Source organism: Peromyscus eremicus, chromosome 7 (assembly GCF_949786415.1).
Source record: "Peromyscus eremicus chromosome 7, PerEre_H2_v1, whole genome shotgun sequence".
In the NCBI taxonomy this organism is placed as follows: Eukaryota; Metazoa; Chordata; class Mammalia; order Rodentia; family Cricetidae; genus Peromyscus; species Peromyscus eremicus.
Genome location: NC_081422.1, coordinates 108,582,668 through 108,609,071, shown reverse-complemented (window position 1 = coordinate 108,609,071; position 26,404 = coordinate 108,582,668). Strand labels below are relative to the sequence as shown.

At 47.4% G+C, this 26,404-nt stretch overlaps 1 protein-coding gene across 2 annotated transcripts in view; it reads right to left on the bottom strand.

Annotated features, from left to right (window-relative positions):
• The window catches only part of Osbpl10 (oxysterol binding protein like 10), a 244,759-nt gene that overhangs the window by 147,479 nt on the left and 70,876 nt on the right, over positions 1 to 26,404 (bottom strand). For both annotated transcript variants that reach the window (XM_059268825.1, XM_059268826.1), the window contains exons 2-3: positions 17,735 to 17,910; positions 12,156 to 12,235 (exon numbers count right to left, since the gene is read on the bottom strand). In XM_059268825.1, the coding sequence (XP_059124808.1) occupies positions 12,156 to 12,235; positions 17,735 to 17,910 (256 nt within the window). The remainder of the gene's footprint in view (positions 1 to 12,155; positions 12,236 to 17,734; positions 17,911 to 26,404) is intronic.

The following is a 26,404-nucleotide window of genomic DNA, read 5'->3' as shown; positions in this document are numbered from 1 at the left end:
CATACATAATGAGCAGGTTGTAATTTTTAAGTGTGTGTGTGTGTGTGTGTGTGTGTGTGTGTGTGTGTGAACAATTAGTGAAAAAGAGGTCATGAATTTGAAAGTGAGCAAGAAGTGATATATAGAAGGGTTTAAAGGGAGGAAGAGAGGGGGAAATGATATAATTGCATAACCTCAAAAAAATAAAGTAACTTTTTGAAAGTTGGGTGTGGTGGGAGGGGTCTGTAACCCACCCTGGGGAAGGGGAGCTCGCTGGCCAGCTGTTCCTGTGGAATGTAGTTAGAATGTAGTTTCTGCTTCAGTGAGAAACTCTGTCTCAAAGAACAAGGTGAAGGAACCAGAGGTGGCTCCGTGGGTCAAGGTGCCTGCTGCCAAGTCTGATGACCTGAATTGGATCCTTGGGACCACATGGTGTAAGGAGACTCCCAACTCCCAAAGTCACCCTCAGACCTCCACATGCACACATGGTCCCCCACTCAACATTAGTAAGTGTAATTTTAAAAATAAGGTGGGAAATGCCTGGCATTGACCTCTGGCCTCTAGCCTACACACATGCACACGTACACACACAGGCACACACATACACAGAGATACACATGAGATTTCATACTGGCACCATTAATCAACCCCTTCAACCTGTGGTCATAATATCCTTCCTGCCATCAGGCCATGGAAAAGATCCAGAAGCAGGTCCAGGAGGGGCTGACTCCTCAGGTACCTAATCAGCCAGGTACCCCACCAACCCAGGGGCCTAGCCAAGGAAGGAGCCACCCAGCATGCATCATGAATCAGAGTTTAATTCAGATAAAGGAGAGATAGCAGCACGTCCCCAAAGGCCATTAAACTTTTAACACTTCCAGCCATATCAAGTAAAATCAAACCAGAGGGACAAGAATAGAAGCCGTACAGGAATCGGCAAGAAATCGGGAATTATCAAATAGCATCAAGGACATTTGGTGTCAAGACTTTCCAGTGAAAAGCATAATGAGAAGTAGGTTGATGGTGATGCCTGGGCGGGGAGTCTCAGAGACTAGCTTGACCTAGTAAGCAAATTTTGTTGATACTCCACACGCAGAAGAGAACCCAGCACCCAGCCAATCACCTCGGACCTATTTTTTTTTCTTTTCCTTCTTCTTCCTTTTCTCTCTTCCTTTTTAAAAAAACATTATTTTCATTTTATGTGTTTCTTTGCCCACAGGTATTAACAACCACGTTCATGAAGTGTCCAAGGATACCAGAAGAGGGAATCAGATCCTCTGGGACAGGAGTTACAGACAGCTGTGAGCCACCATGTGGGTGCTGGGACCTGAACCCAGGTCCTCTATAAGGACAATACATAATCTCAACCTCTGAGCCAGCTCTCTCCTTTAAGCAATACATATTCTTACAGAGCCCTGACTTAGTCCCCCCCCCTTTTAAAAATGGGCCCCATGTATCTAAGAAGCTAAAACTATATAGCTGAAATAACATCCTCCATCTCCTGAGTGCTGGGGTTACAGAAATGCATACCCACTCCATTTATGAGGTGCTGGGAACCGAACCTGGGCTCCCTGTATGCTAAGCCAGCACTCTGCCCACTTCCTGCACGCTAAGCCAGCACTCTGCCCACTTCCTGCACGCTAAGCCAGCACTCTGCCCACTTCCTGCACGCTAAGCCAGCACTCTGCCCACTTCCTGCACGCTAAGCCAGCACTCTGCCCACTTCCTGCACGCTAAGCCAGCACTCTGCCCACTTCCTGCACGCTAAGCCAGCACTCTGCCCACTTCCTGCACGCTAAGCCAGCACTCTGCCCACTTCCTGCACGCTAAGCCAGCACTCTGCCCACTTCCTGCACGCTAAGCCAGCACTCTGCCCACTTCCTGCACGCTAAGCCAGCACTCTGCCCACTTCCTGCACGCTAAGCCAGCACTCTGCCCACTTCCTGCACGCTAAGCCAGCACTCTGCCCACTTCCTGCACGCTAAGCCAGCACTCTGCCCACTTCCTGCACGCTAAGCCAGCACTCTGCCCACTTCCTGCACGCTAAGCCAGCACTCTGCCCACTTCCTGCACGCTAAGCCAGCACTCTGCCCACTTCCTGCACGCTAAGCCAGCACTCTGCCCACTTCCTGCACGCTAAGCCAGCACTCTGCCCACTTCCTGCACGCTAAGCCAGCACTCTGCCCACTTCCTGCACGCTAAGCCAGCACCCTGCCCACTTCCTGCACGCTAAGCCAGCACTCTGCCCACTTCCTGCACGCTAAGCCAGCACCCTGCTCACTTCCTGCATGCTAAGCCAGCACCCTGCCCACTTCCTGCATGCTAAGCCAGCACTCTGCCCACTTCCTGCATGCTAAGCCAGCACTCTGCCCACTGAGCTACATCCCACTTCCTGGTTGCACATTGTGGTGATAATTTGTTGTACTCTAATAAAGCTTGCCTGGAGATACAACTAGCCACAGAATTAGCCATAGAGGTCAGGCAGTGGTGGCATACACCTTTAATCCTAGCACTAGAGGCAGAGATTCGTCAGGATCTCTATGAGTTCAAGGCCATCCTAGACTATACAAGATTAATCCATTCTAAAAGAAACAGAGCCACGCAGTGGTAACACACACCTTTAATCCCAGCACTTGAGATCTCTTGCCTTTGCTACCAGTATTTGGGAAGCACACACGCCATTAATCCCAGCACTAGGAAGGCTGAGACAGGAAGTGATATGGGTGGGCGGAGAAAGGCATATAAGGAGGGAGGAGACAGGAACTTGAGGCCCTTTCAGCTGAGGACTCAGAGGCATTCAGTCTGAGGATTCGTGGAAACAGGATCAGCTGAGGAGTTGGCGAGGTGAGAAGTAGCTGTGGCTGTTCCTTTGTCTCTGTGATCTTTCAGCATTTACCCCAATATCTGGCTCCGGGTTTTTATTATAAGACCATTTAGGATCATGCAACACCACATTTCTTATATTTTTGCAAATTTAAATTTTTAATCATTTGAATAATGACATCTTTAAATACATAATTTATTAAACAATACACAGTGTGAAATTCTCAGAGAGTCAAAGGGTATGCGTAAATATCTAGAGTTCAACCCCAAGTCCTAAACTGCCCCTCAGCCATTGTCATTAGCCCTTTGGGCATCTTTCCAGAGAGTATATGCAGAGTGTGTCTATATGAGCATATGTGTGTGTCTGTTCTCGGTTTATTGATTGCTTCCATAATAGTCCACCTTCCCCGTCCATTGCTTTTTACACTCTCATCGATTTCAGTGAGTCTTTTCTTGTTTAAAATCATGTTTTAAAGGTTGTCTTCTGATTGTTTTAGAGACTCAGTTGTCTTCTAGAAATGTCCCATTTGCAAGCTGTGCACTTCTAGGCCTGGGCAGAGCATTAGCTGCTGCTGCTGCTGCTGCTGTGAAATGCCCTGACATGAGCAACTTAAAGGAGAAGAACCTACTCTGGCTCACAGCAGGAGGGTACAGAGCATCATCATGACAGGGAAGTCAAGGCTTCAGGAGCTTGAAGCAGCTGCTCACATCTCATGCACAATCAGAGAGGGATGCATGTCGCTGCTCAGCTCCCTTTTCTACTTACACAGTCCAGGACCCGGCCAGGGAATGGTGCCACCCACAGTGGGCGGGTCTTGCCCTCGCCACAGGAGTGTCCAGAGGTTCAGTTGATTCTAGATACTGCCAAGTTGATAACTAACACTAATCATCACAAGTAGTCTGGTATTGACTATTTTCCTGGGAAATTGTCTCACGGAGTCCAGTCTAACAACCACACTGTCAGCTCAGCGTCCCTCATGGAAACTAACTCAGAAGCTGGTTCTGTACTCAGAACATGACAGAACATTCCAGTAGATGACTGACTTTCCTCTTGCAGTGGAACCCAGCCCTGGTGGGTACTAACCAGTGCTGTCCACCCCTCACTCAACAGCACTTGCCTCTAGTCACCCCACAACTGCTCAGAAGGTGAGATCAGAGCCATTCACAACCACACACAATATGAACATTGCCAACATAGATGGGGTTTAGTTTTGTTCCGGGTTTTTTAGTGTGTTCTACTGTGCTGTGGATTAAACCTGGGGCTGGGAGCAGACTAGGCTGGTGTTCTATCACTGAAGGCTGCTGGAACTTCCTACCAAACATTTTGGGGAAATGTCATTACAGTCGGGGTTTGGAGGTGGTTCTGTGTCACTACTCTCTGTGACCCATTTTCAGATAAGACCTAGCTCAACAACTCAGCCACCCATGAGCAAATGTTCACACAGACAGGCCTGTTTGAGTAACAGAAGAAACTGTTATATGGGCTAGGGAGATGGCTCAGTCAGTAAAGCGCTTGCCTCACAAGCATGAGGACCTGAGTTCAATCCCCAAGACCTGCTTAGAAAGCTGGGCGTGGTGGCTCACTCTCATAATCGCAGGGCTGGCAAGCTGAGAGAAGAAACAGATCTCTAGACACTTGCTGAACACCAGGTCTAGCCTACTCCAGGAAGCTCCAAGCTAACTAGAGACCTGTCTCAAGCAAAGATTGAAGGAACCCGAGGGAGCACACCATGTCCTCTGACACACACTCATGGGCCTTCATGTCCCCTCCCACACACGCCCCGCCTGCACACACCCCGAAAAGGAAGAACTAATATCTGTGACGTGTTTGACATCATAAAGCTAACTCCACCACAGGGCTGATATCATTACTTTGCCCAGTGTGCTAAACTGGGAACTGAGGCTAAGAGAGATTGTTTCCCCCACGGGCAGCGGGAGGCACCAGGCTAGTTAGGTAGGTATGAGTGGCCCAGATACAGCCAAAATCCAGCTCCATACCCTGCTCCTCATAGCAGGTGCTCCATAAACAGCTCTCTCGTGTCAAAAAAAAAGATGAAAAACTCAATGTCAACCCACAAAGGCTGAGAAAACACTTGCAAATCAACAATCTGACAAAGGTCTGTCTGGAAGCTAGAATAAACCAAGAGCCTGGAAGACTCAGCTTTAAAAAAAAAAAAAATCACTCACAGACAATACACAGTTTTAATAAACATGTTTTGAAAGAAGATATATGGATATGTATAATTATGTATATGTATATGTATAATTAGCATACAGGGAAACACAACAACAATGTTCATTAGAGAAATGCAAATGAGAAATCAGAGCGAGAGAGAGAGAGAGAGAGAGAGAGAGAGAGAGAGAGAGAGAGAGAGAGAGCGCACCCCATTGCTGCCTGGCAAATGTTGGCAAGGTATGGAAAAATGGAAGAATCCAATGTGCTGATGAGAATGCCAAAGGGACCTAGAGAGGCGGCTCAGCAGTTAGGAGCACTGACCGTGCTTCCAAAGGACTCAGGTTCGATACCCAGCACCCACAGGGCAGCTCACAGCCATCTGTTACTCTTAATTCCAGGGGATTCAATGCCCTCTTTGGGCACCAGACATGCACATGGTGCATAGACATACATGTAAGCAAAACCATCACACACAACAAATGGAAGGAAGGAAGGAAGGAAGGAAGGAAGGAAGGAAGGAAGGAAGGAAGGAAGGAAGGAAGGAGGTGAGGGGAAGGGAAGGGAAGGGAAGGGAAGGGAAGGGAAGGGAAGGGAAGGGAAGGGAAGGGAAGGGAAGGGAAGGGAAGGGAAGATGACGACAACCACCACCACCACCACCACCACCACCACAGGGTGATGCCCTTGCTCTAGAAAACGGTGTGCTTGGGGTGTACGTCCTAAAGAATAAAAACCTACACAAACGCACACAGAAGTTCACAGTTATGTTATTCCTAACAGTCAACAAGTGAAAGCAGGGGCTGGGGAGACAGGTCAGTGGGAAGGGGGAGTGTTTACCTCCGATGCCTTCTGTTCCATCCCCAGTACCACATGAGGAGGAGGAGGAGGAGGAGGAAGAGGAGGAAGAGGAGGAGGAGGAGGAAGAGGAGGAAGAGGAGGAGAAGGAGGAGGAAGGGGAGGAGGAGAGGGAGAAGGAGGAGGAGAGGGAGGAAGGGGGAGAAGGAGGAGGAGAGGGAGGGAGGGGGAGGAGGAGGAGGAGAGGGAGAAGGAGGAGGAGGGGGAGGAGGAGAGGGAGAAGGAGAAGGAGAGGGAGGGAGGGGGAGGAGGGGGAGGAGGAGAGGGAGGAAGGAGGAGAAGGAGGAGGGGGAGGAGGGGGAGGAAAATGATGGTGATGGGGTATATTTTGCTTTAATGTTACACCTGATTTTTTACTGTCTGGAGAAACTGTTCTCTGTACATGAAAGCTATCCTCATACTTGACGTAACACTAACCACTGTTAATATTTAGGAAAACAGGTAACTTTAGGTCTAGTTTTGAAGAATACAGGTCCATCAGTATCATGACTAACACTAAGATTCCTGATACAATACTAACCCTGCTCTTAATGATTGGGGGAGGGGGGCAAAGCCCACATTCACAGAGGGACCAGCACACTAGGTTAGATCCACCTGCCATGGGTCACAACAGCATTAGGTGTGATTTCTCTTAGGACACACAGTAAAGAATGCTGTGGCCCAGGTGAGTTCTGGCCGGTATAGGGACAGAGAATAAATCACTATGGCTCTGGAGTCAGGAGGCATCACAGTACAGGGGCCTTGAGAACAGCACAAAGGAGCACACCTTGACTGTGTAAGTACAGCATGTATGAAGTAAGGTGGCATCAGAGAACAGGGTGCTGGGGACCACTGGCCTAGAAAGCCCACTTCAGGGTGTGGTGATATTGTGTTCCCCAAAATATTATGCATCCTAATAAACTTATCTGGGGTCAGAGAACAGAACAGCCACTAGATATAGAAGCCAGAAAAAGGTGGCACACACGCCTTTAATCCTAGCATTCCAGAGGCAGAGATCTGTCTGGATCTCTGAGTTCAAAGCCACACTGGAAACAGCTAGGTGTGGTAACAAGAGCCTTTAATCCCAGGAAGTGATGGCAGAAAGCAGAAAGATATATAAGGCATGAAAACCAGGAACTAGAGTTGGTTAAGCTTTTAGGTTTTTGAGTAGCAGTTCAGCTGAGATTCATTCCAGATGAGGACTCAGAAGCTTCCAGTCTGAGGAAACAGGATCAGCTGAGGAATTGGCGAGGTGAGGAAGCTGTGGCTTGTTCTGCTTCTCTAATCTTCTAGCTTTCACCCCAATACCTGGCTCCAGGTTTGTTTTATTACTAAGACCTTCTAACAATTCATGCTACATCAGGGGACCATGCCAGGAGGGGGAGAAGTCACGTGGAAACAGAGGGGCATCCAATGACAAGACATCATCTTAGGAAGTTAAGGACCACTAAAGGATGCTGGAACCAGGGAACAACACATTGGGAAGCCATCCCCTACTCCTGCAGATATTTGCTCTGTACACAACTCCAGTGTATGAGACGTCATGCCACAAGACAGAAGTGGTTCACGCCTCAAGTAAGAAAGGCTCACTTCCTGTCACATAGACAAGGTAACTGGAGGAGTGAAGGAAGTCAAGATCTCAAAGCCACAGCTCTACAAGACCAGACCTCACAGCCGGGAGGGAGCGGGAAGGAGAAAAAGAAAGATCCATTTCACCTTTTGAAAGGGAATGCACACAGGTGTTATATAGTTCAAGGATTAAATAGACACTGGGAGAGCCCTTTACTAGAAATGATTAAGTGATATTTTATTTGTACTGAAATGTGATTTTATTTGTATGTTAATAAATAAAGTTGCCTGGGGGTCAGAGCTAATAGCAAGCCATAGCAGAAGTCTGGCAGTGGTGGCGCACGCCCTTAATCCCGATCACATGACAGGCAGATCTCTGTGTGTTCAAGGATACCACCAGCTTGGAGACACACTCCTTTAATCTCAATACCAACCATAAAAGACCTGGAGGTCTGTACAGACAGGCAGTGATGGGGAGGTTAAGTGGTTGGGTTTACAACCAATGAGAAGGCAGAACAAACAGTCAATAAAAAGGACAAACACACAGGAAGTAGCTCTCTTGCGGAGAGGTAGGACAGCAGCGGCAGTGAAGGGTAAGAAAGGGTTTTTAGTCTCAGCTCTTAACTACTGCTCTGACCTCTTGGGCTTTTAACTCTGAATTTGGCTCTGTGTTTCTTATTTAATAAGATTGTTAATCTGCAAACCAGCTTTAACCAGCTTTGTCCCACAGAACTTTTTGTGAACATGAAATCATTCTACACAGGTACTGCCAAGCACACGGCCAGCAGTCCACTGTGACCACTGAGCAACTGAAGCCACATGGTGTGTGCACATGTTGTATGCACACATTTTCTTCAAGAGTGTGCACATGTTGTATGCACACACGTGTGTGTAGGTCACATGCCTCTGTGCACACACAGGGGCCAGAGGAAGGCGTCAGCACTCTCCTCTGCCCCCTCCACCTTGTTCCCTTGAGGCAGGGTCTCTCACAGGACCTGGACCTTGCATTTTTTTCAGCTAGCTGGCAGCCAGAGAGCCCCAGTGATTAATCTCCTGCCCTGTTATTAATAGCTTAACCAGTATTCCTGAAAGGAACCAGAGAATATCTACCCTGAAATCAAATTTTCCTTCAGAGTCTGAATCCTCCCCTTCTCTCCGGTGATTCGTTGAATATGCAAATATTCAAGGTTCGTTCTCTGCTCCGCTTCCCGCTACAAATCAGTCATTTAAACACAACCATAAACTATAAACTCACTAGAAGGAAACAGGTTTTCAGATTTTTGGCGGAAGAGAAGCCCTTACAAAACACAATGCAAAACCAAGACCCAAACATGGAAATGTTTATAAACCTGACCATAAAAATTAAAATGTTCCACTTAGCAAAAAATTTACTCAGTTTTTTGTTTGGGGAGGCCTGCCTGTAATCCCGGCACAGAAGGCTGAATTAGGACTGTGAGTTCAAGGTCAGCCTGGGTTACACAGTGAAACCTTGTCTCAAAGAATAATAAAAATTCAATATGCAAATAGGAGAAAATCGATAACAGTAGAAATGACAGATAAAAATATCCTCATAAACGAAGAGCAATTGTAAATCAAGAAGGGAACTGAAGTTGACGGAAAAACAGTATAAAGTGGAGTTTACGTGTGAGTGACAAGTGAAGAGGACGGAGCTCTGTGCTGGGTGAGGACTTGGCATGGACAAGGCCCTTGGTAGTTTTGAAAACCTGACATGTGTCAGTGCGCATCTGAAGGCATACTGAGCCATAGACATGACTGATGAAATGGAAATGTGCCCGTTTCTACCTGCGGCATCCAGAACTGAGTGTTCGTCATGTGAAGGTTTGTACGTGGGGAAAGCAAACGATCACACCCTGAATTAGTGGAAGTCAGAGCAACGTTTCATCATTGTGTATGCAGGAGAATGTAGTGTGTGTGTGTGTGTGTGTGTGTGTGTGTGTGTGTGTGTGAGAGAGAGAGAGAGAGAGAGAGAGAGAGAGAGAGAGAGAGAGAGAGAGAGAGAGAGGTCACGGAGGACCCTGGTGACCTGCTCTCTCACTTTCCGCCTTATTTCCCTTGAGACAGGGTCTCTCACTGAACCTGGAGATAGGCTGGTGATCAGTAAGTCCCAGGGAGTCTCCTGTCCCCACCCGCCACAGTGATGGGGTTACAGGCATGTGTGTGACTTTTCCTTTAATTGGGCTCTGGGATTTGAACTCAGCTGCTCGTGCTTGTACAGCAAGCACTCTTAACCACTCTGCCATCTCTCCAACTTCTACGGCAACCTTTTCTAGAAGATCATTTAGCAATGTCTGTGAAAATTCAGAGGACAGTAGGGCATGGTGGCACATGCCCGTTAAACCCTGTAATCGGGAATTCAAGGACAGCCTGGGCTACCTGAGACTGCCTCCAAAACTCCATGAAAAAGGAAGGAAGGAAAGAAAAATTCAGACAACTTAATAAAGCAATGATATCCCTTTTTTTTTTTGAGTACCACTCAGCACTCTAAAAAGATGAAAGCTGATGCATGTGCCATATATGGAGAGATCTCAAAAAAAAAATGTATTAATAAGTGAAGAAAAGCAAGAGATTCCATCCGTATAAAACTAGAGATACAGGTTCAGACAGATATACACACACCAACCAATACGCCTTAGCACTTACCTGATTTTACCAGAGCACACACAAGACCAACCCGCTACAGTCATCTCCAGGAAGCATATTTGACAATGGGTTGGGATTGAACCTTTTTATTTATATTCATCTATTTCATGAAAATAAACAGTGGAGAGCTGGGGATAGGGCTCAGTTGGTAAAGGGCTCACCTAGCATGCACAAGGCCCTGAGTTCAGACCCCAGCATCACATAAACCAGTCATCAAGGCAGACTCCTGTGATCCCAGTACTCAAGGCATCTGTCAGGAGTCCAGGGCTAGCCTGGCCTACACAGTGGAGACAGACTCAGAAGTCCATGGTCATCCTTGGCTACATAGCAAGAGACTCAAAAGAAGAAAAAGAGCGGGAGGAACATCAAGGAAAGAGAACAAACTGCCCTGTCCAGGCATTTCTCAAATACTGAGGAAATGGCCAGAAATTCCCTCTCTGGTTCCTGGAAAACAGTCAGAGAGGAAGTGACTCAGGACAGGCCAAGAGGGGTTCCTCAAGTGAGGGCAACAGTCCAAAGCAAGCAAGTAGAGGAAAAGGGATTTCCTTCCAAAACTAATATAAACTCAGTGGAAGGAATCATTTTCGACTTGTATTCAGAGGTAGAGCAAAGTATAATGCCAGCTGTGGTGGCTCTCACCTACAAACCAGCACCCAGGAGGCTGAGATAAGAGATCTGTCATGAGTCCAAAGCTACCCTGGGCTACACAGTGGGGCTTGCAGTCCCACTGAGGGTGGGAGGGTAGGCAGCATCGAGAAACCTAAGCTACTAAAGCATCCCACGGAGCCACCAGCTAAGAGCCAAGCCGGTTCCAGCACTTGGAAGGACTGGAAGCGTGAAGCACTGGAGAAGGAATACAGCTCAGTGGAAAAGCACTTGCCTAGAGAGTGTAAGGCCTTAGGTTCGATCCCCAGCACCACAACAAAAGAATCCAAGTTTGAAGTGCAGTCCTTTCTATCAGAAAAATGGAACAGAGAAACACAGCAACTAGATGCCATAACCACATCTGAACCAATGAGGAAGCCTTTATGTGCCCATTTTAGCCAACATGTATTGTTCTGCATAAATGCATCTGGCATTGGCAGTCTGCATTTTAGTGTTTGGCCAGGTTCCAAAATAAGCCAAGAAAATGCCCACCTTCTCTCCCCCTCACGCCAAACACAAGCTCCCCCAAGATTCTGAGAGCAGAATAAGGCAAAAATGCCAAATGTTTTTCCCAAAAAACTTCATACACTTAGAATGCAGGAGCTCCCTGCAAGTACCTGATCATTGTCAGGTTTTGGTTCCTACACCATGGAGTCTTCCTGAACTGTACCTCAGGGTACTCTGTCTCCACAGTGAAACCTCCCACTCAAGCTTCTCTGCAAGCCAATTAGCAGCTCTCTGTGCTGACAAGAGTAAGCACCTAATGCCCACAGAGCCAAGCCCTGGCACCTGTGTGCCTCTGCCTGCTACCATGGCTTTGAACTGAGATACAGCAAGACAAAGACGAATTCTATGACAATGGGTAACTTTTAAAGTAAGTTGAGGGAATAGAGAGATGACTCTATGGTTAAAGAGCTTGCCGCACAAAAATGAAGATCTGAGTTCGGATCCCCAGTATCCATGTAAAATTCCAGCAGTGACACCAGCCTGTAACCTCAGCAACTAGGGGAGTGGAGACAGAAGCTTCCTAGAGCTCATTGGCCAGCCAGCCTGGCCAAACTGATGAGATCGGGGTTCAGTAAGAGACCCTGTCTCAATAAATAAGACACCAAACCCAACACTGACCTCTGGATTCAATGTGCATATGTGTATGTACACACATACGTGCACAGACATGAACATGAACACACAATCAAGATGCAAAATATGGTCATCCCCCACCCCTGAAATAAACGGGCTCCGAACAGCCACCCAGGTGACTCGGAAGCCCTCTCCCCCTGCTCAGGTGACTCAGAAGGCCTCTCCCCCTGCTCAAGTGACTCAGAAGCCCTCTCCCCCTGCTCAGGTGACTCAGAAGCTCTCTCCCCCTGCTCAGGTGACTTGGAAGCCCTCTCCCCCTGCTCAGGTGACTCAGAAGGCCCCTCCCCCTGCTCAGGTGACTCAGAAGGCCCCTCCTCCTCTGCTTACCTACCTTGGAATTGGTCTCCATGTGGTATTTGGCGCAAGCTCGAAGCTGAGTCACCCAGAACTGCCTCTCCTTTGCATCAGCAGCTGAAATAGAGAAGAGGGAGAAAAGAAGACTTGCAGAGATTGTTGCCAAGCACAGCAACTGACTTGGACGCCCACCTATAGGGGATGGAGACCTAGAGAGTGAGAGATAGAAGGAGGGAAGAGTAAACGTGGGGACTAATCTGACAGCCTGACTGAACAAAAGGAACCAAAGCACATCCAGATATCACACAGGAAAAATGTCTTCCAAAATGCCAGTCACAGTAACTAATGATTAGGCCATTTGTTCTCAACCTCCTCTGGGAAAGTCACTGTGTATTTAATAAGGCAGCAGCAGGCACAGCACACGCCTTGTTTTTAAATGCCTCTCTACCTTGTGTGGCTAATAAAAGTCCTCCAGCGCCCTTAGTTATACCGAAGCACTGTCAAAGATTTGTGTAATGACTGAACCAAGGAAGATACCAAATGCTGCCTTGGAGAACCTCAGATTTCTCTCAGAGACACTAAGGCTGGGTGTGGTGGTTTGAATGTCATTGGCCCCATAATCTCATAGGGAGTGGCACTATTAGGAGGTGTGGCTTTGCTGGAGGAAGTGTGTCACTGTGGGGTGGCCTTTGAGGTTTTCTACACTCAGGATACTGCCCAGTGTCTCAGTTGACTTCCTGTTGCCTGCAAGATGTAGCCAGCATCATGTCTGCTGCATGTCACATGCTCCCCACCATGATGGTAATGGACTGAAACTCTGAAACTATAAGTGAGCCCAATTAAATGTTTTCCTTTTTAAGAGTTCCCATGGTCATGGTGTCTCTTCATAGCAACAGAAACCCTAAGATAATAGTAGTAGTAGTAGTAGTAGTAGTAGTAGTAGTAGTAGTAGTAAAAGAAGTCTTGCTGGGCATGGTGGCATACACCTGGAAATCCTAGCACTCAGGAGGCTGAGGCAAAAGGATCTAGAGCTCAAGGCCAACAAGGCTTAAGGAGTCAAGTTCTAAGCCAGTGTGGCTGGAGCATAGAATGAGGCTTCGTCTTTTTGAAAGGTTGGGAGTGGGTGTTGCTAGGGAGATGGCACAGTTGGTAAAATACTTGTTGTATGAGGAAGAGGACCCCAGTTCAGATCCTAAGCCATGTGAAAAGTCGGGCACTGTGGAGCATCCCTGTAGCTCCAGTGCTGGGAAGCAGAGACAGGAGGATGTCTGGGACTTGCTAGACAACCAACCTAGTCAAATTGGTGAGCTCCAGGTTAAAAGAAAAACTCTATCTCAAAAAATAAGGTGGCGAATGATTGAGGAAGATTCCCAGTGCTGACCTCGGCCTTCACACACATGTGTGCGCACACACATACACAGGTGCACACACACAGTGTAAAGGGGAGAGAAAGAGAGAAGCACAGGATAATCATATGATCATATTCTTCCATCCACACCCACTCCTCAAATAATACTCATAATTATTCTTAAATATCATGGACATACAAGTTCCAAAACATCTAAATCATCAACTTAACTGCAATTAACTACACAATATCGCTAGAAAACTAACGTTGCAAATGGTAACTATGCAAAATAAAAAATTATTCCCATGGAAATTATACTTGTTTACAAAGATGAGTCCACGTGTCATTTGTCAAAACTCAGATCCAGCTTGATGTTCCAAGTAAAGAAATCCAGAGTCAGGGCTGGAGACAGCTCAGTTCCCAGCACCCACACGTTGGCTCACAACTGTCTGTGCCAAGGGATCCACACTCTCTTCTAGCCCTCTCCCACACCAGGCACACATGTGGTGCACAGACATACATGCAAGCAAAACACTAAGTGTATACAACATAAAAAAAAAAAAAAAAAAAAAAAAAACCAGAGTTGGGGCTGGAGAGATGGCTCAGTGGTTAAGAGCACTGGCTGCTCTGCCAGAGGTCCTGAGTTCAATTCCCAGCAACCACATGGTGGCTCACAACCATCTGTAATGAGATCTGGTGCCCTCTCCTGGCCTGCAGGGATACATGCAGACAGGAAATTGTATACATAAGAAATAAATAAATCTTTAAAAGAAAAAAACAGAGTAGGAAAGTGTGGTGACACATGCCCATAATCTCTGCACCCAGGAGCCTGAGACAGAGAACTGCTGTGAGTGTGAGGCTAGCCTGGGCTACATAGTGAGTCCCAGGACAGTCTGGGTTATAATGTGAAACACTGTCTCAAAAAGAAAGGGAAGGAAGGAAGGAGAGGAAAGAAAGAAAGGACAGAAACAGAAGGAGGAAGGGAGAAGGGAAGAGAAATTCTCTGCACAGTCCCATATGGGCCTTTCAAAATCCCAAATGATACATTTGCCAAGAGGCCAACTGCCCAAAGATGATAAGCACAGTGTAGGACTGGGAAAATTAACTTCCAAAGTTTCTGCATCAGAAATATTCCCCAAAGCTTCACTATTCATGATATACTGAGCCAACTCCATCGTGCTCAGGGAATGAGAAAACAGACCATGAGCTCCTCATGGGTCAGACACAGAGAAGCCATAACATGCAGATAACTAACCTGCTAGTTTTGAAGCTGATAAAGTTCAGCTAAACTTGTGACTGTGTCATGGAGAATTTAACAATAATTTCAGATTTGCTATTAAAATTGATCTTTTAAAAAAAAAAAAAGAAACTGGAAGGGGCTGGAGCTCAGCAGTTAAGAGCACACACTGCTCTTGCAAAGGACGCTAGTTTGGTTCCCAGCACCCACATCAGGCAGCTCTCATCTGCTTGTAACTCCAGCTCCAGGGAGAGCCAATGCCCTCTTCTGGCCTCCATAGGTACTGCACTCACATGCACAAACCCATACATAGATATACACACAATTTAAAAACAAAATTATTTTTTTTTTAAATCAGAGCTTAATAATCCACAGAATAGTAACAACTCAACAAGTTAAAATGGCTCAACTATGGAAGGACTTGATTTTGTGTCTCTTTATCAATCACACATGTGGAGGGGAAATTCCGTTAGGTTTCCCTTCTATGGTCTCTGCACCGACAATTTATTAAGCAATAAGTAGCAAAGCGACACCAAAGACCACATAAATCCAGTCAGCTGGAAGCCATGCTGCAGGAATCCCCAAAGAGGGAAAAGACGATGCCTTCAACTGCAGGCACTCACTTCCAAGGCCTTGGGGTTGTTTTTCAGCCTCTGAGCTGGGGTTCATATCTAGACAACACAGAGCCATTAACTCAGCCCATCTCTGGGGTGGGAGAGTTTGGCAGTAAAACAGGTGAAAATGGACTGAGAGGCAGGAGTCCAGGCCCTCAGCGTGGCTTCACAGCCTTCTCCAGGCAGGGTGCAGGGCGGGTAAGAGGGGTTGTCTTTGGTACTTTGCTCTTGCTTTGAAAAAAAGCGCATGGGGTTGGGGGGCCCTGCGGGCATTTATATAAGAAGGCAAAATCATCAGCCAGCTAACAGCCTAGCTTTGCTTGGGTCTTAAGAAATACCATTAATCGAGGTGGGGGTATATGGAAGGGTGTATATGGGTATAGGTGTGTGCTGTGGGTGCCTGTGTTGTGTGTTACTTAATCTTTGTCAAGTTAACTGAACTCAGAATCATCATGGAAACAACCTTCTGAGCATGTGTAAGGGTGTTTACAGAGAGGTTTAACCAAGAGGGAAACACCCACCCTAAGTGTGAGCAGCACCATCCCCTAGGCTAAGACTCAGAGCATGCACCTCTCTTCTTCCTGGCTGTGGACACCTCCTGCCCCTGCCCCATGCCTTCTCCGACATGTTGGACTGGATCCCTCAAACTGTGAGCCAAAACAAACCCTTCTCTCCTTAAGTGACTTGGTCAAGTGTTTTGTCACAGCTAAAATAGAAGCACCACAGCAGTGCATTGGGGGGGGGGGTGTAGGTGGGTGTACACGCACACACGCACACATACACACACACATACACACATACACACACACACACACACACACACACACACACTTTTTGCTTATTTCATTATTTTATCAGAACCTTAACAGAATGCAGCCAGAACAGAATCCTGGCAAAATGATAATCAAATTATCCTGTAAGAATCAGGTCCAGCATTTCTGTGTGATAGAGGTGCCTTGAGAATATAAAATGACTTCCCCCCACAGTCATCCGTCACACGCCAGTCCTCACGGGGTACCACAATGCCAGTCCTCATGGGGTACCACAATGCCAGTCCTCATGGGGTACCACAATGCCAGTCCTCATGGGGTACCACAATGCCAGTCCTCATGGGGTACCACAATGCCAGTCCTCATGGGGTACCACAATGCCAGGAAGTGCCTAAAAGAAATGAACAGAGCAGGCTCCTAGAAGGAGTCATGACAGTGATGGACTGAGCAGAAGGTGAAGAATGGGTCCTTTGCAAAGAGAAGGTTCCACAGAAACTTTGGGGGACAGGCACCAGGACACTCAAAAGGTTTGCTTAGTTCTTAGAGTGCGATTCCTAACAAGGCAATGGAGTGAAGATTAAGAAAGAGCGATGGGGAGAGGGGAGTGATGGGGGAGAGAAGGAAAGAATGATGGGGGTGGGGGAAGAGTGGCGGGGGGGGGGGGGGGGGGGTGGAGGAAGAGTGCCGGGGGGGGGGGGGGGGTTGGGGGGTGGAGGAAGAGTGATGGGGGCAGTGAGAGAAAGAGAGATCAAGCCAGAGAGTGGAGAGAGTGAGTGAGTGAGTGAGTGGGTGAGTGAGTGAGTGGGTGGGTGGGTGGGTGAGTGGGTGGATGAGCGGGTGGATGGGTGCGTGGGTGGGTGGGCAGGTGAGTGAGTGAGTGTGTGTATGACTGAGTGAGTGTGTGTGTGACTGAGTGAGTGTGTGTGTGACTGAGTGTGTGTGTGACTGAGTGAGTGAGTGTGTGACTGAGTGAGTGTGTGTGTGCATGCGTCTTGAATGAACACTGAAAGTCTTCAGGGATGAGCCAACTTCAAGAGCTCCCTTTCCCCTGACAAGCAGTTCCTAAAATTTGTTCTACCTCCCCACCCCAGAGGAAGGAAGAGCAAGGAAAGAGAGTCACTGCTGAGTCGGGACAATTATTAAAGGTGCTTTTTATTTGTTTTTGAGACAGGGTCTCACTATGGAGTCCTGGGTGGCCTAAAATTCTGTGTAGACCAAGCTGGCCTTAAACTCAAGGAGACTGCCTGCCTCTGTGTCCTGAGTGCTGGGATCAAAAAGGTGTGTGTTTGGGGTTTTGTTTTTGTTTTTGTTTTTCAGATTTCAGAGTGGTTTGTTTGGTTTTTAATCACATTTTTTTTTTTTTTTTTTGTGTGTGTGTGTGTGTGTGTGTGTGTGTGCACTCACACATGCCATGGCACACCTGTGGAGGTCACGGAACACCTTGCAGGAGTCAGTTCTCTCCTTCCATCATGTAGGACCAGGGATTCTAACTCAGGCTGTGGACCTGGCAGCAGGAGCGCTTATTCAATGAACCATCTCTCCAGTTCTAAAGGTATTTCCCCCACAAAAACAAAAGAGCCACCAATCAGCAGCACAGCCGTAAAGCAGTCGAGAGGCCGCTCACAGTGTCACCAGAGGACAACGTACCTCTCAGTTTATACATCTCTCCGTTGGCAGAGTACACGACCAGCATATGGGGCGCTTCGTCACTCAGGGACACGATGGCTCCAGACAAAGACAGGACTCCTCGGGGCTTCTGCTGTTTGCTCTGTTCATTCACAAAATACTGCAGGAGGCCAGCCTCGAAATCCAGCACGAAGTACCTGAACAGAGAGAACGAAGCACGTGACTTCTCCCCGGCCAGTCCCCGGTAGTGCAGTGCAGTAAGAGACTCTGAGCCAAAAGCAACCCAATCGGAGCACCCAGTCTACAAAGCCAGAGACCAGAACTCTTCCCGGAACTCAGAGGAACCACCCAAATAAGAGCATCAGCTGTGAGAGCAGAAGGGATTCTGGGATACATGAAGTTCTTAGGAGACCCGTGGTTTTCAGCAGGCCAGAAGCTAAGAACCTCACCAGATAGCAGACCAAGGCCAGCACCTAACTGACGTCCCACTGGTCAGCAATGTCTCCATTTGTGACCTTTTGTTCTATGACTGTATAATTTCATGTCATCATTTCCACGGAGGCGCATGTCACTTGGGGCAACTTGAGTCGGTGTTCTCAGGCCAGGGTACTCACACTCGGCTCAGAATAAGCTCTCTCTTAGTCCCTTTGGAATGAGTGAAAGCTGTGTCTTTGTCTACATACACACACACACACACACACACACACACACACACACACACACACCACACCACACCACACCACACCACACTAGGCATTGTACCCAGGGCCTAACATGAACCTTACCACTAAGATAAATCTCCCACATGAGAGCTGTTGTGCTCCATGGCCATACTGCAGACCCCAGCAATTTGAACAGCCTGCTTCTCACAGTGCAAGCCACATCTGTCAGTGGCATGTCTTTTCAAAGGTTCAGAAATTACGAAGGTCAAAGCAAACACGGGGATCTTGGGGTGGGGATTATCTCAGTCATATGCAGGAGTTTCTGGGTTGTTTGCGGCACTAACCACCCCACGCACATGAGTGTGAAGCAGGAAAATGGAATGGGGATGTCCAGGGACTCTGAGGCTTGGGAAGCTATGCTATACCCACAGGTCCACACATTACCACTTATAAGTAACTGTGGCTATTTAAGAACAAAAAAGTTGCCAGGCGGTGGTGGCGCACGCCTTTAATCCCAGCACTTAGGAGGCAGAGGCAGGCGGATCTCTGTGAGTTTGAGGCCGGCCTGGACTACAGAGTGAGTTCCAGGAAAGGCGCAAAGCTACACAGAGAAACCCTGTCTCAAAAAACCAAAAAAAAAAAAAAAAAAAGAAAAAAAAAAAAAAGAAAAAGTTCATAGGTGACAACTTGGGAGCTGTTTGAAGCATTGTATAAATAAAGTTATTTTTCTAGGGCAGAGGGGACTATCTTGCTACATAGCCCAGGCTAGCCTCAAACTCTCAGCAATACCCCTGTTTCAGACTACCGAGTACTTGGTTAACAGACATACACCAACCTTAGTTTGGGCAGCTCTGGGGATCCAGGTCCACCATCATGCATGCTAGGTAAGCCCTCTGCCAACTGCTCCAGGCCCTGGGGATCCACTCCAGGCCCTCACACATGCTAGCCTTGTGTGTGCTAGGTAAGCCCTCTGCCAACTGAGACAGTCCCCGGCCCCCTCAAGTGTTGAAACACAAATGCAAAATAAATTGTTTGTACTAAAGAATATTAACAAAGCACTTCTTTCAAGTTGAGTGGGCCTAGTGGCTCACATCTGTAACCTCAGGATTCAGGATGTAGAGGCAGGAGGATTGCCTCATGTGAAAGGCTAGCTTGGGTTATATAATGAGTTCTAGGCCAGTTTGAGCTACACTGTAAGACTCTGTATAAAAATAAATAGGGGCTAGAGAAATGACTCAGTGGTTAAGAGCACTGACTGATTTCAGGGGACCTGGGTTCGAGGCCCAGAACCCATATACCAGATTACAAGTATCTGTAATATCAGTTTCAAGTCATCCAGCACCCTCTTCTAGCCTCTAAGGATACTTCATGAACATGGTACACAGACATGTAGGCAAAACACTCACACACATAAAATAAGTAATCTCAGAGTTCAAGTAAGTATATAAGTAAATAGCCAAATCCCAGCACTTGGGAGGCAGAAGCAGGAAGAACAGGAGTTCAAGGCCATCCTCAGCCACATAAGTGAATCTGAATCCATCCTAGGTTGCTACATGAGATCTGTCTCAAGAGAGAAAGGAGGGAGGGATGGGAGAAGAGAGGAGAGAGGAGGGGGAGTGGAAGGAAGGAAGGAAGGAAGGAAGGAAGGAAGGAAGGAAGGAAGGAGGAAACCATGTACTTATTTTCTAAATATAGTTGAAATTTCTATCTTCTCAGAGGGATGGGATAGTGTCTGATTAAGGATTTTAACAGATGGACATTTTGTTCCTTCAACATGGCCTTTCAAAGTAAAGCCAGCTGGAGTCACAGACAGATGATAGCCATCCACCTGGCATTAAGAAAAGCAATTCCTGATGGTCACGGCTCCTGGGAAGAAAAAAATTAAACTTGGCCTCCCACGGGGTCACGGCTCTGTCAGGTCCAGCCTGGAGCTAATCTGAGAGCTGTGGCTTTCATCCTGAGGAAAGTCAACCATATTTCTGGATTAGGCTGCATTAGCCAAACGAAACTGCCAGATAAAACTCTAAAGATCTGTTCTCCCAGAGAGCAGTTGAAACAAACCTAACCTCTACAACCTGTGAGGGTGAGGGTGCGTGTCTGTGTCTGTATGTCTGTATGTCTGTGTTGGGGGAGTGTATGGGTGTCTGTGGGAAGATGTGTGTGGGTGTGTATGTGTGAGTGTGTGTGTCTGTGTGTCTCTGTGTGTATGTATCTTTGAACTGTAACAGGCCAACTGACTGCTGTGCAGGTGAACTAAATGGTGTATAGAGAATATTTTCCTTGCTAAATTAAATTTAAATGATTATTCTGGGGAAAAGAGAGTAAGTGGGGGAGCCATATCAACTCAAGAAGAAAACCCCCCTTGTTCTAATGGTCTGGCTTCTGGAGAGGCCCTGCAGATTCCTAGGCTGGGGGGTGAGGCCCTTCTGGAAGGACTGAGGACATGAATCCGTCACTAACATCCTTAGATGCATCCTGGTGCATACAAACACCAAGTGCACACTGGTCCTCACACTCCAACCCATAAACACCTGTGCATACCACACTCACACCTGTGTTCACACACCCATACATAGGCACTCACACATACTCTGACAAACCAAGCCAGGCATGCTTAAACAGCTACAGCCTCACTCACACCTACCCGGGCACATGCAACCAAGCATGCTCACGCTCACTCATGGGCAAGTGATGTGAGCATTCAGAGCCTTGAATACCCTGTTTGCAAAAGCCAAAAGCTGGCTGGTTTTCTTCTGTATTTCCATCATCTCTGTGGTCTACAGGTCAGCCTGCTTAGAAAACAACCCTCTCCCAATGATATTGCAATCCTAAATGTAGACTGTAACCTCCTCCCAATGTGCACATTACAATCCTAAACGCCGACTCTTCTGGTTTCATTTCTGTTACTATAATAAAACACCCTAGCCAAAAAGCCAGATAGGAGAAGAAAGGGTTTGGGTTTATCCAACTTACAAGTCCAGGTTACAGTCCACCACTGGTCACATCCCATCTACAGTCGAGAACAGAGAGAAACGAATCCTTCCTTGTTGTCTGCCACTTCTCCTGTCTGTATAGGTCAGTACCCCCTCCCAGAGGGAATGGCATCACCCACAGTGGGCTGGGTCCTCCTCCATCAATTAACTATCAAGACAATCCCAACAGTCACACCCACAGGCCTGCCTGATCTGTATAATTTCTCAAGTGAAATTCTACCCAGGTTAACTTTAGCTTGGGCCAAAGTTGAAATTTAAAACCAACCATCACATGGACAAAACCTCTTCCCCAATGTGCATAATACAACCAACCATCACACAGACAAGACCTCTTCCCCAATGTACATAACACAACCCTAAATACAGACGGTAACCCCCTCCCAGCGTGCACATTACAATCCCAAAGCCACACCCTTTCCCAGTGCTCACACCGCAGTCGTAAATGCTGTGACGTGTCTGAAGCCAGAGTTCTAACTGCAGTGAGCCTGCTTGGTTAACCTACGATGAGGCCAACAAGATGGAAGGGACTTAGGGGAGTCCATGTTCGCTCTTTTACAAGGGGAGGAGGGCCATCAGAACACTCCTGGCAGAGTCTGTGACTTTCCTCACTGTGGGGATAAGACACGTGACGAAGACGACTGTTGTAGAATGTTAGTTGAAGATGGGTTACATTCGTTTATGCTGCAGAACATTTGTTTAATTAATTATGCAAAAATGTGTTCATTCTTTTATGTTGCATTTGTTTAACTCTGTGAAGCTGTGTTACTTTGCCTGCCTGATTGATCTAATAAAGAGCTGAACAGCCAATAGCTAGGCAGGAGAAAAGACAGGCGGGGCTGGCATTCAGAGAGAATAAATAGGAGAAATCTGAGAGAGAAAGAGAGAGAGAGAAAAGTGAGGAGCAAGAAAAGGAGGAGAGGAGGAAGCCAGGGCCAGCCACTCAGCCACCCAGTCACACAGCCAGCCACGGAGTAAGAAGGAAAGAAAGATATATAGAATAAAGAGAGGTTAAAAAGCCCAGAGGCAAAATGTAGTTAAAAAGAAACAGGATAATTTAAGTTAGAAAAGCTGGTTAGAAACAAGCCAAGCCAAGGCTGAACATTCATAAGTAAGGATAAGTCTCCATGTATTTATTTGGGAGCTGGGTGGTGGGTCCTCAAAGAGTTCAAAAAAAAAAAAAAAAAAAAAAAAAAACAACTACAGGTAACAGTTTATTTTAGTTCACAGTCCATTATGACGGGAAGGGCATGGCCACAGGGGTGTAATGCAGCTGCCCACATTGTACCCACAGCCAGAATTAAGTGGACAGATGAACGTCGGTGCTCGCTCACTTTCTCCTTTTTATTCCATTTAGGATCCCAGTTCATGGGGATAGTGTGGCCCACATTCAGGGTGGATTCTCCCTTCTCAGTGAGGTCTTTCTGGAAACTCCCTCACAGACAGGCCCAGAGGTGTGTCTCCTAGGTGACTCAAAATCCTGTCCCACTGAACATCAGGATTAACCAGCACATGGGGATTCATGCTCAGTCTCAGGGCCCTTTTGTATGGATTACATGTTCTGGGTAAATGTATTCACATTATGATTAAAGACAAAAAAGCCCAAAAAAGTTCAACAAGGTTTAGAAGGAGACAGTTCTAGTTCCACAGTCAAGGATTCACTTGAGTTATTTATCTTGCCTTTTCTTTTCTTTTTCTAAACCTAAAACAGTTTCTCATGTAGCCCTGGATAGCCTGAAAATCACTATGTAACTAAGCATGGCCTTGAGAAATTTCTGATCTTCTAACTCCGAAATGCTGGACAAGTGTGTGATATCACAGTCAGTTTATGCAGCACTGGGAACTGAACTCAAGGCTTAGTACATGCTGGGCAAGTACTCTACCAACTGAGTTACAGTCTTGACCCTCATTGTCATCATCGTTGTGTGTGTGTGTGTGTGTGTGTGTGTGTGTGTGTGTGTGTGTGTGTATGCACACATGTGCACAGGTTCCAACAGCATGCATGCAGAGGTCACAAGACAACTTTTGAGAATCTGTTCTTTCCATCATATGGGCCCTGGGGATTGAACTCGGGTCTTCAGGGTTGTGTGGCAGATGCTGTTCCCACTGAGCCAACTCACCAGCACTCAGTTTGTTTCTCAGAATAATTTACTGAGCACCTATTATGTACCAGTTTCCCTGCATTGGTGTTGGGAGATAAGAGCGCTGATGACATTCACTGAAATAAAACCCAGACTTCAGCTATGATACTGTGTCACAGCAGAAGTGAGTCCATTAGTCGGCTATAACTTGTAAGAGGTTCCCAGAGCTGAGGAACTGAGGTCTGGGGATGAGGAAACAGAATGGAAGAGAGGGTACAGGGTTGAAATGGACTTGAGCATGATGAAGGGAAAAGAGGAAAAACTCTCATGGCATCTGGAGTAGGATCCATCTTCGCATCAAGAGGCCTGGAGGGGGGGTGGCAAGCCTGTTACCCAGGTGTGAGAAAAGGCTGGGAGAGGCCTTGTCAAGCAGGGGGGGGGGGCAGCTACTATGGGGTTCCCACCTTTTCCAGCATGGACTAGGGAGGCTAACCAGCTCTGTGCTCCAGTGTCAGCTGCACACCCAGCTGAGACTGTCCCCATGACTGTCCTGCTATGCTAATAGTTCACCCAGGCCAGGCCAACAGAAACAGCACTGTGCTCTCTGGGGAGAGAAGCAGCTAATATGCCTGGGAACGCAGTTAATTAAAGTGGCAAAGCCATCCCACAGGTACACTGTGAAGACCAGAGGCCTCCTGAGCTGGAGGCTACAGACTCATTGAAGTAAGTCACAAACTAACTAGGGATCTAGCCAGAAGATCCATGAGGGAGGGAGACGGGACACTCTCCTGTCCTCCCACATCTGGGCACAGATGCTGCAGGAGGAGACTGTACACTCCTGGGTCCTCCACATCTGGGCAGAGATGCAGCAGAAGCCAGAGCAGGGCCCAGCCACCCACACACTTTAGAGCTGTCAGAGAAGACTAACACAAAGTCAAAGGCAGGGCAGATGTGAAAACAACCCAGAGTTCGTGTATGGCCTACCAACAAGCCGGACTGCAGCAGGACCTCTGGGTGAAGGGTGCTGTCACACAGTCTCTGAGAGGGCTTTGATGGAAGACCCAACCAACGGTAGGAACACACAGCCAAAGCGTGTGCAGAACTTCACCTCAACACTACAACAGGAAGCCAGCTGCCACCTGTAACCCAAGCAGCTGGGAGGCTGAGGCAGGAAGATACAGGTTTAAGATGAGCCTGGGCTGCACAGTAGGACTTTATTTTTAAGGAAGAAAAAGATGCATAACCCAGTCAGAACCAGGCAGAAGATCCTATTTTTGCTAACAAAAGTATAAGAATACTTAACAATACATTATTTACTTTTTATCGTTATGACAAGATGCCGTGAGGAAGGAAGGATTTGTTTGGCTCACTGAGGGGATTCAGTCTGTCACGGCAGCGGAGATATGGTGGCAGAAGCATGAGGTGGCTGGTCACATCGTGTCCGTAGTGAAGAAGCGGGGAGAGATAAACATTGGTGTTCGGCACACTTTTCCTTTTTAGTCATTCTGGGACCCCAGCCCAGGGATGGTCCCGCCCACATTCAGGGCGGGTCCCCTCCTCAGTTAAACCTCTCTGGAACACCCTCAGACACACCGAGGTGGGTGATTCCTGAATGATTCCAACCCAGTGAAGCTGACAATTGTGCTGGATGGTTTTAATTATAAACATGGCAAAACCTAGAATCAGTGGAAAGAGTGTCTCAGTGAGAAACTGCCTGGATCGGTTGGCCTGTGGGCATGTCTGTAGGACACCCAGCCTGTAAGTGGGCATCTCCAGTCCCTATGTTCCCGGACCATAGTAGAGAAGACTGGCGTGTGTCACTCAGGCATGCAGACACTTCTTCCTGCTCTTGACTGCAGCTGTGACGTGTCCAGCTGTTTTAAGTTCTCGCTGCCTTGACTTCTCTGTCATGATGGACTGTAAGCCTAAACTGGGAGCTAAGATAAACCCTTTCTTCCCTGGGTCAAGGTGTATTATCACAGCAACAGAAACAGAACCGGGGTGGCTATGAGGATGAAACACCGCACAATCTACAAGAATGGGAATCCACATCCTTCCTGCAGGGCTGGGAGGAATGTGAACAGTTTCTGGGGAAGCACAGCCAGGCGCTCCTACCAATCGACTAAGCAGAATGGAACACATCTATCTATTGGCCCCTAAGAAGTTCATGCAGACATACAGCAGGCAAGAACTGGAAGCCATTCACCAGCCATCAACTGGTGTGCAGATGAGACATGAGGGGCATCTACCATAGAACACTAGTCAGCAATAAGAATGAAATGAACCAGGCTACGACAGGGATGAGAACAAAATTACTCGAGGTTTAAGAAGCCAGAGGCAAAAGGTGACATATGGTCAGATTCTCTGTGTGTGAAACATCCAGACAAGGGAAAGAGAGATGCAGGATGAATCACAGCTGCTGGGGGCCAAGGGTACTGTTGGAACTAAAGATGGCAACACATTCAAGCAGCCATGTTTAATATACAATTCTGCAGAAAGGGACGCCAGCAAGGAGAAAAGCAAAAATCGCTGACATGTTGACTGGGTACAAAAGTGGTTTATGAAATCCCTGGATCATGAGAAATCCTTGACCTCTCTTCTATGGGTCAGGATGCCCCCCTTCCCTAGTTCCCCACCTGTTGGTTTAGGACACAGTCTCCAGGCTGAATCATTTGGGGCTTGAGACTACCCCCTTCTCAGATCAAGGGTTCATCCCATAGCAGATGCCTGTAACTTTTCAATTCCCAGAGTTCTGAGACAAGCAGGGGGCAATGCCATGGGGAAGTGGGGAGCGGTGGGGGGGGCGCCCAGGGTCTCCTGCTCACCTGTGATTCCATCCACTCCTAAGGTGCCTTATGCTGAATGGACCATAGCAATCTATTTCTTCCAGTGGGAACAGTATGAACTGCAAAATCCCCCACTGTGTGTGTGTGTGTGTGTGTGTGTGTGTGTGTGTGT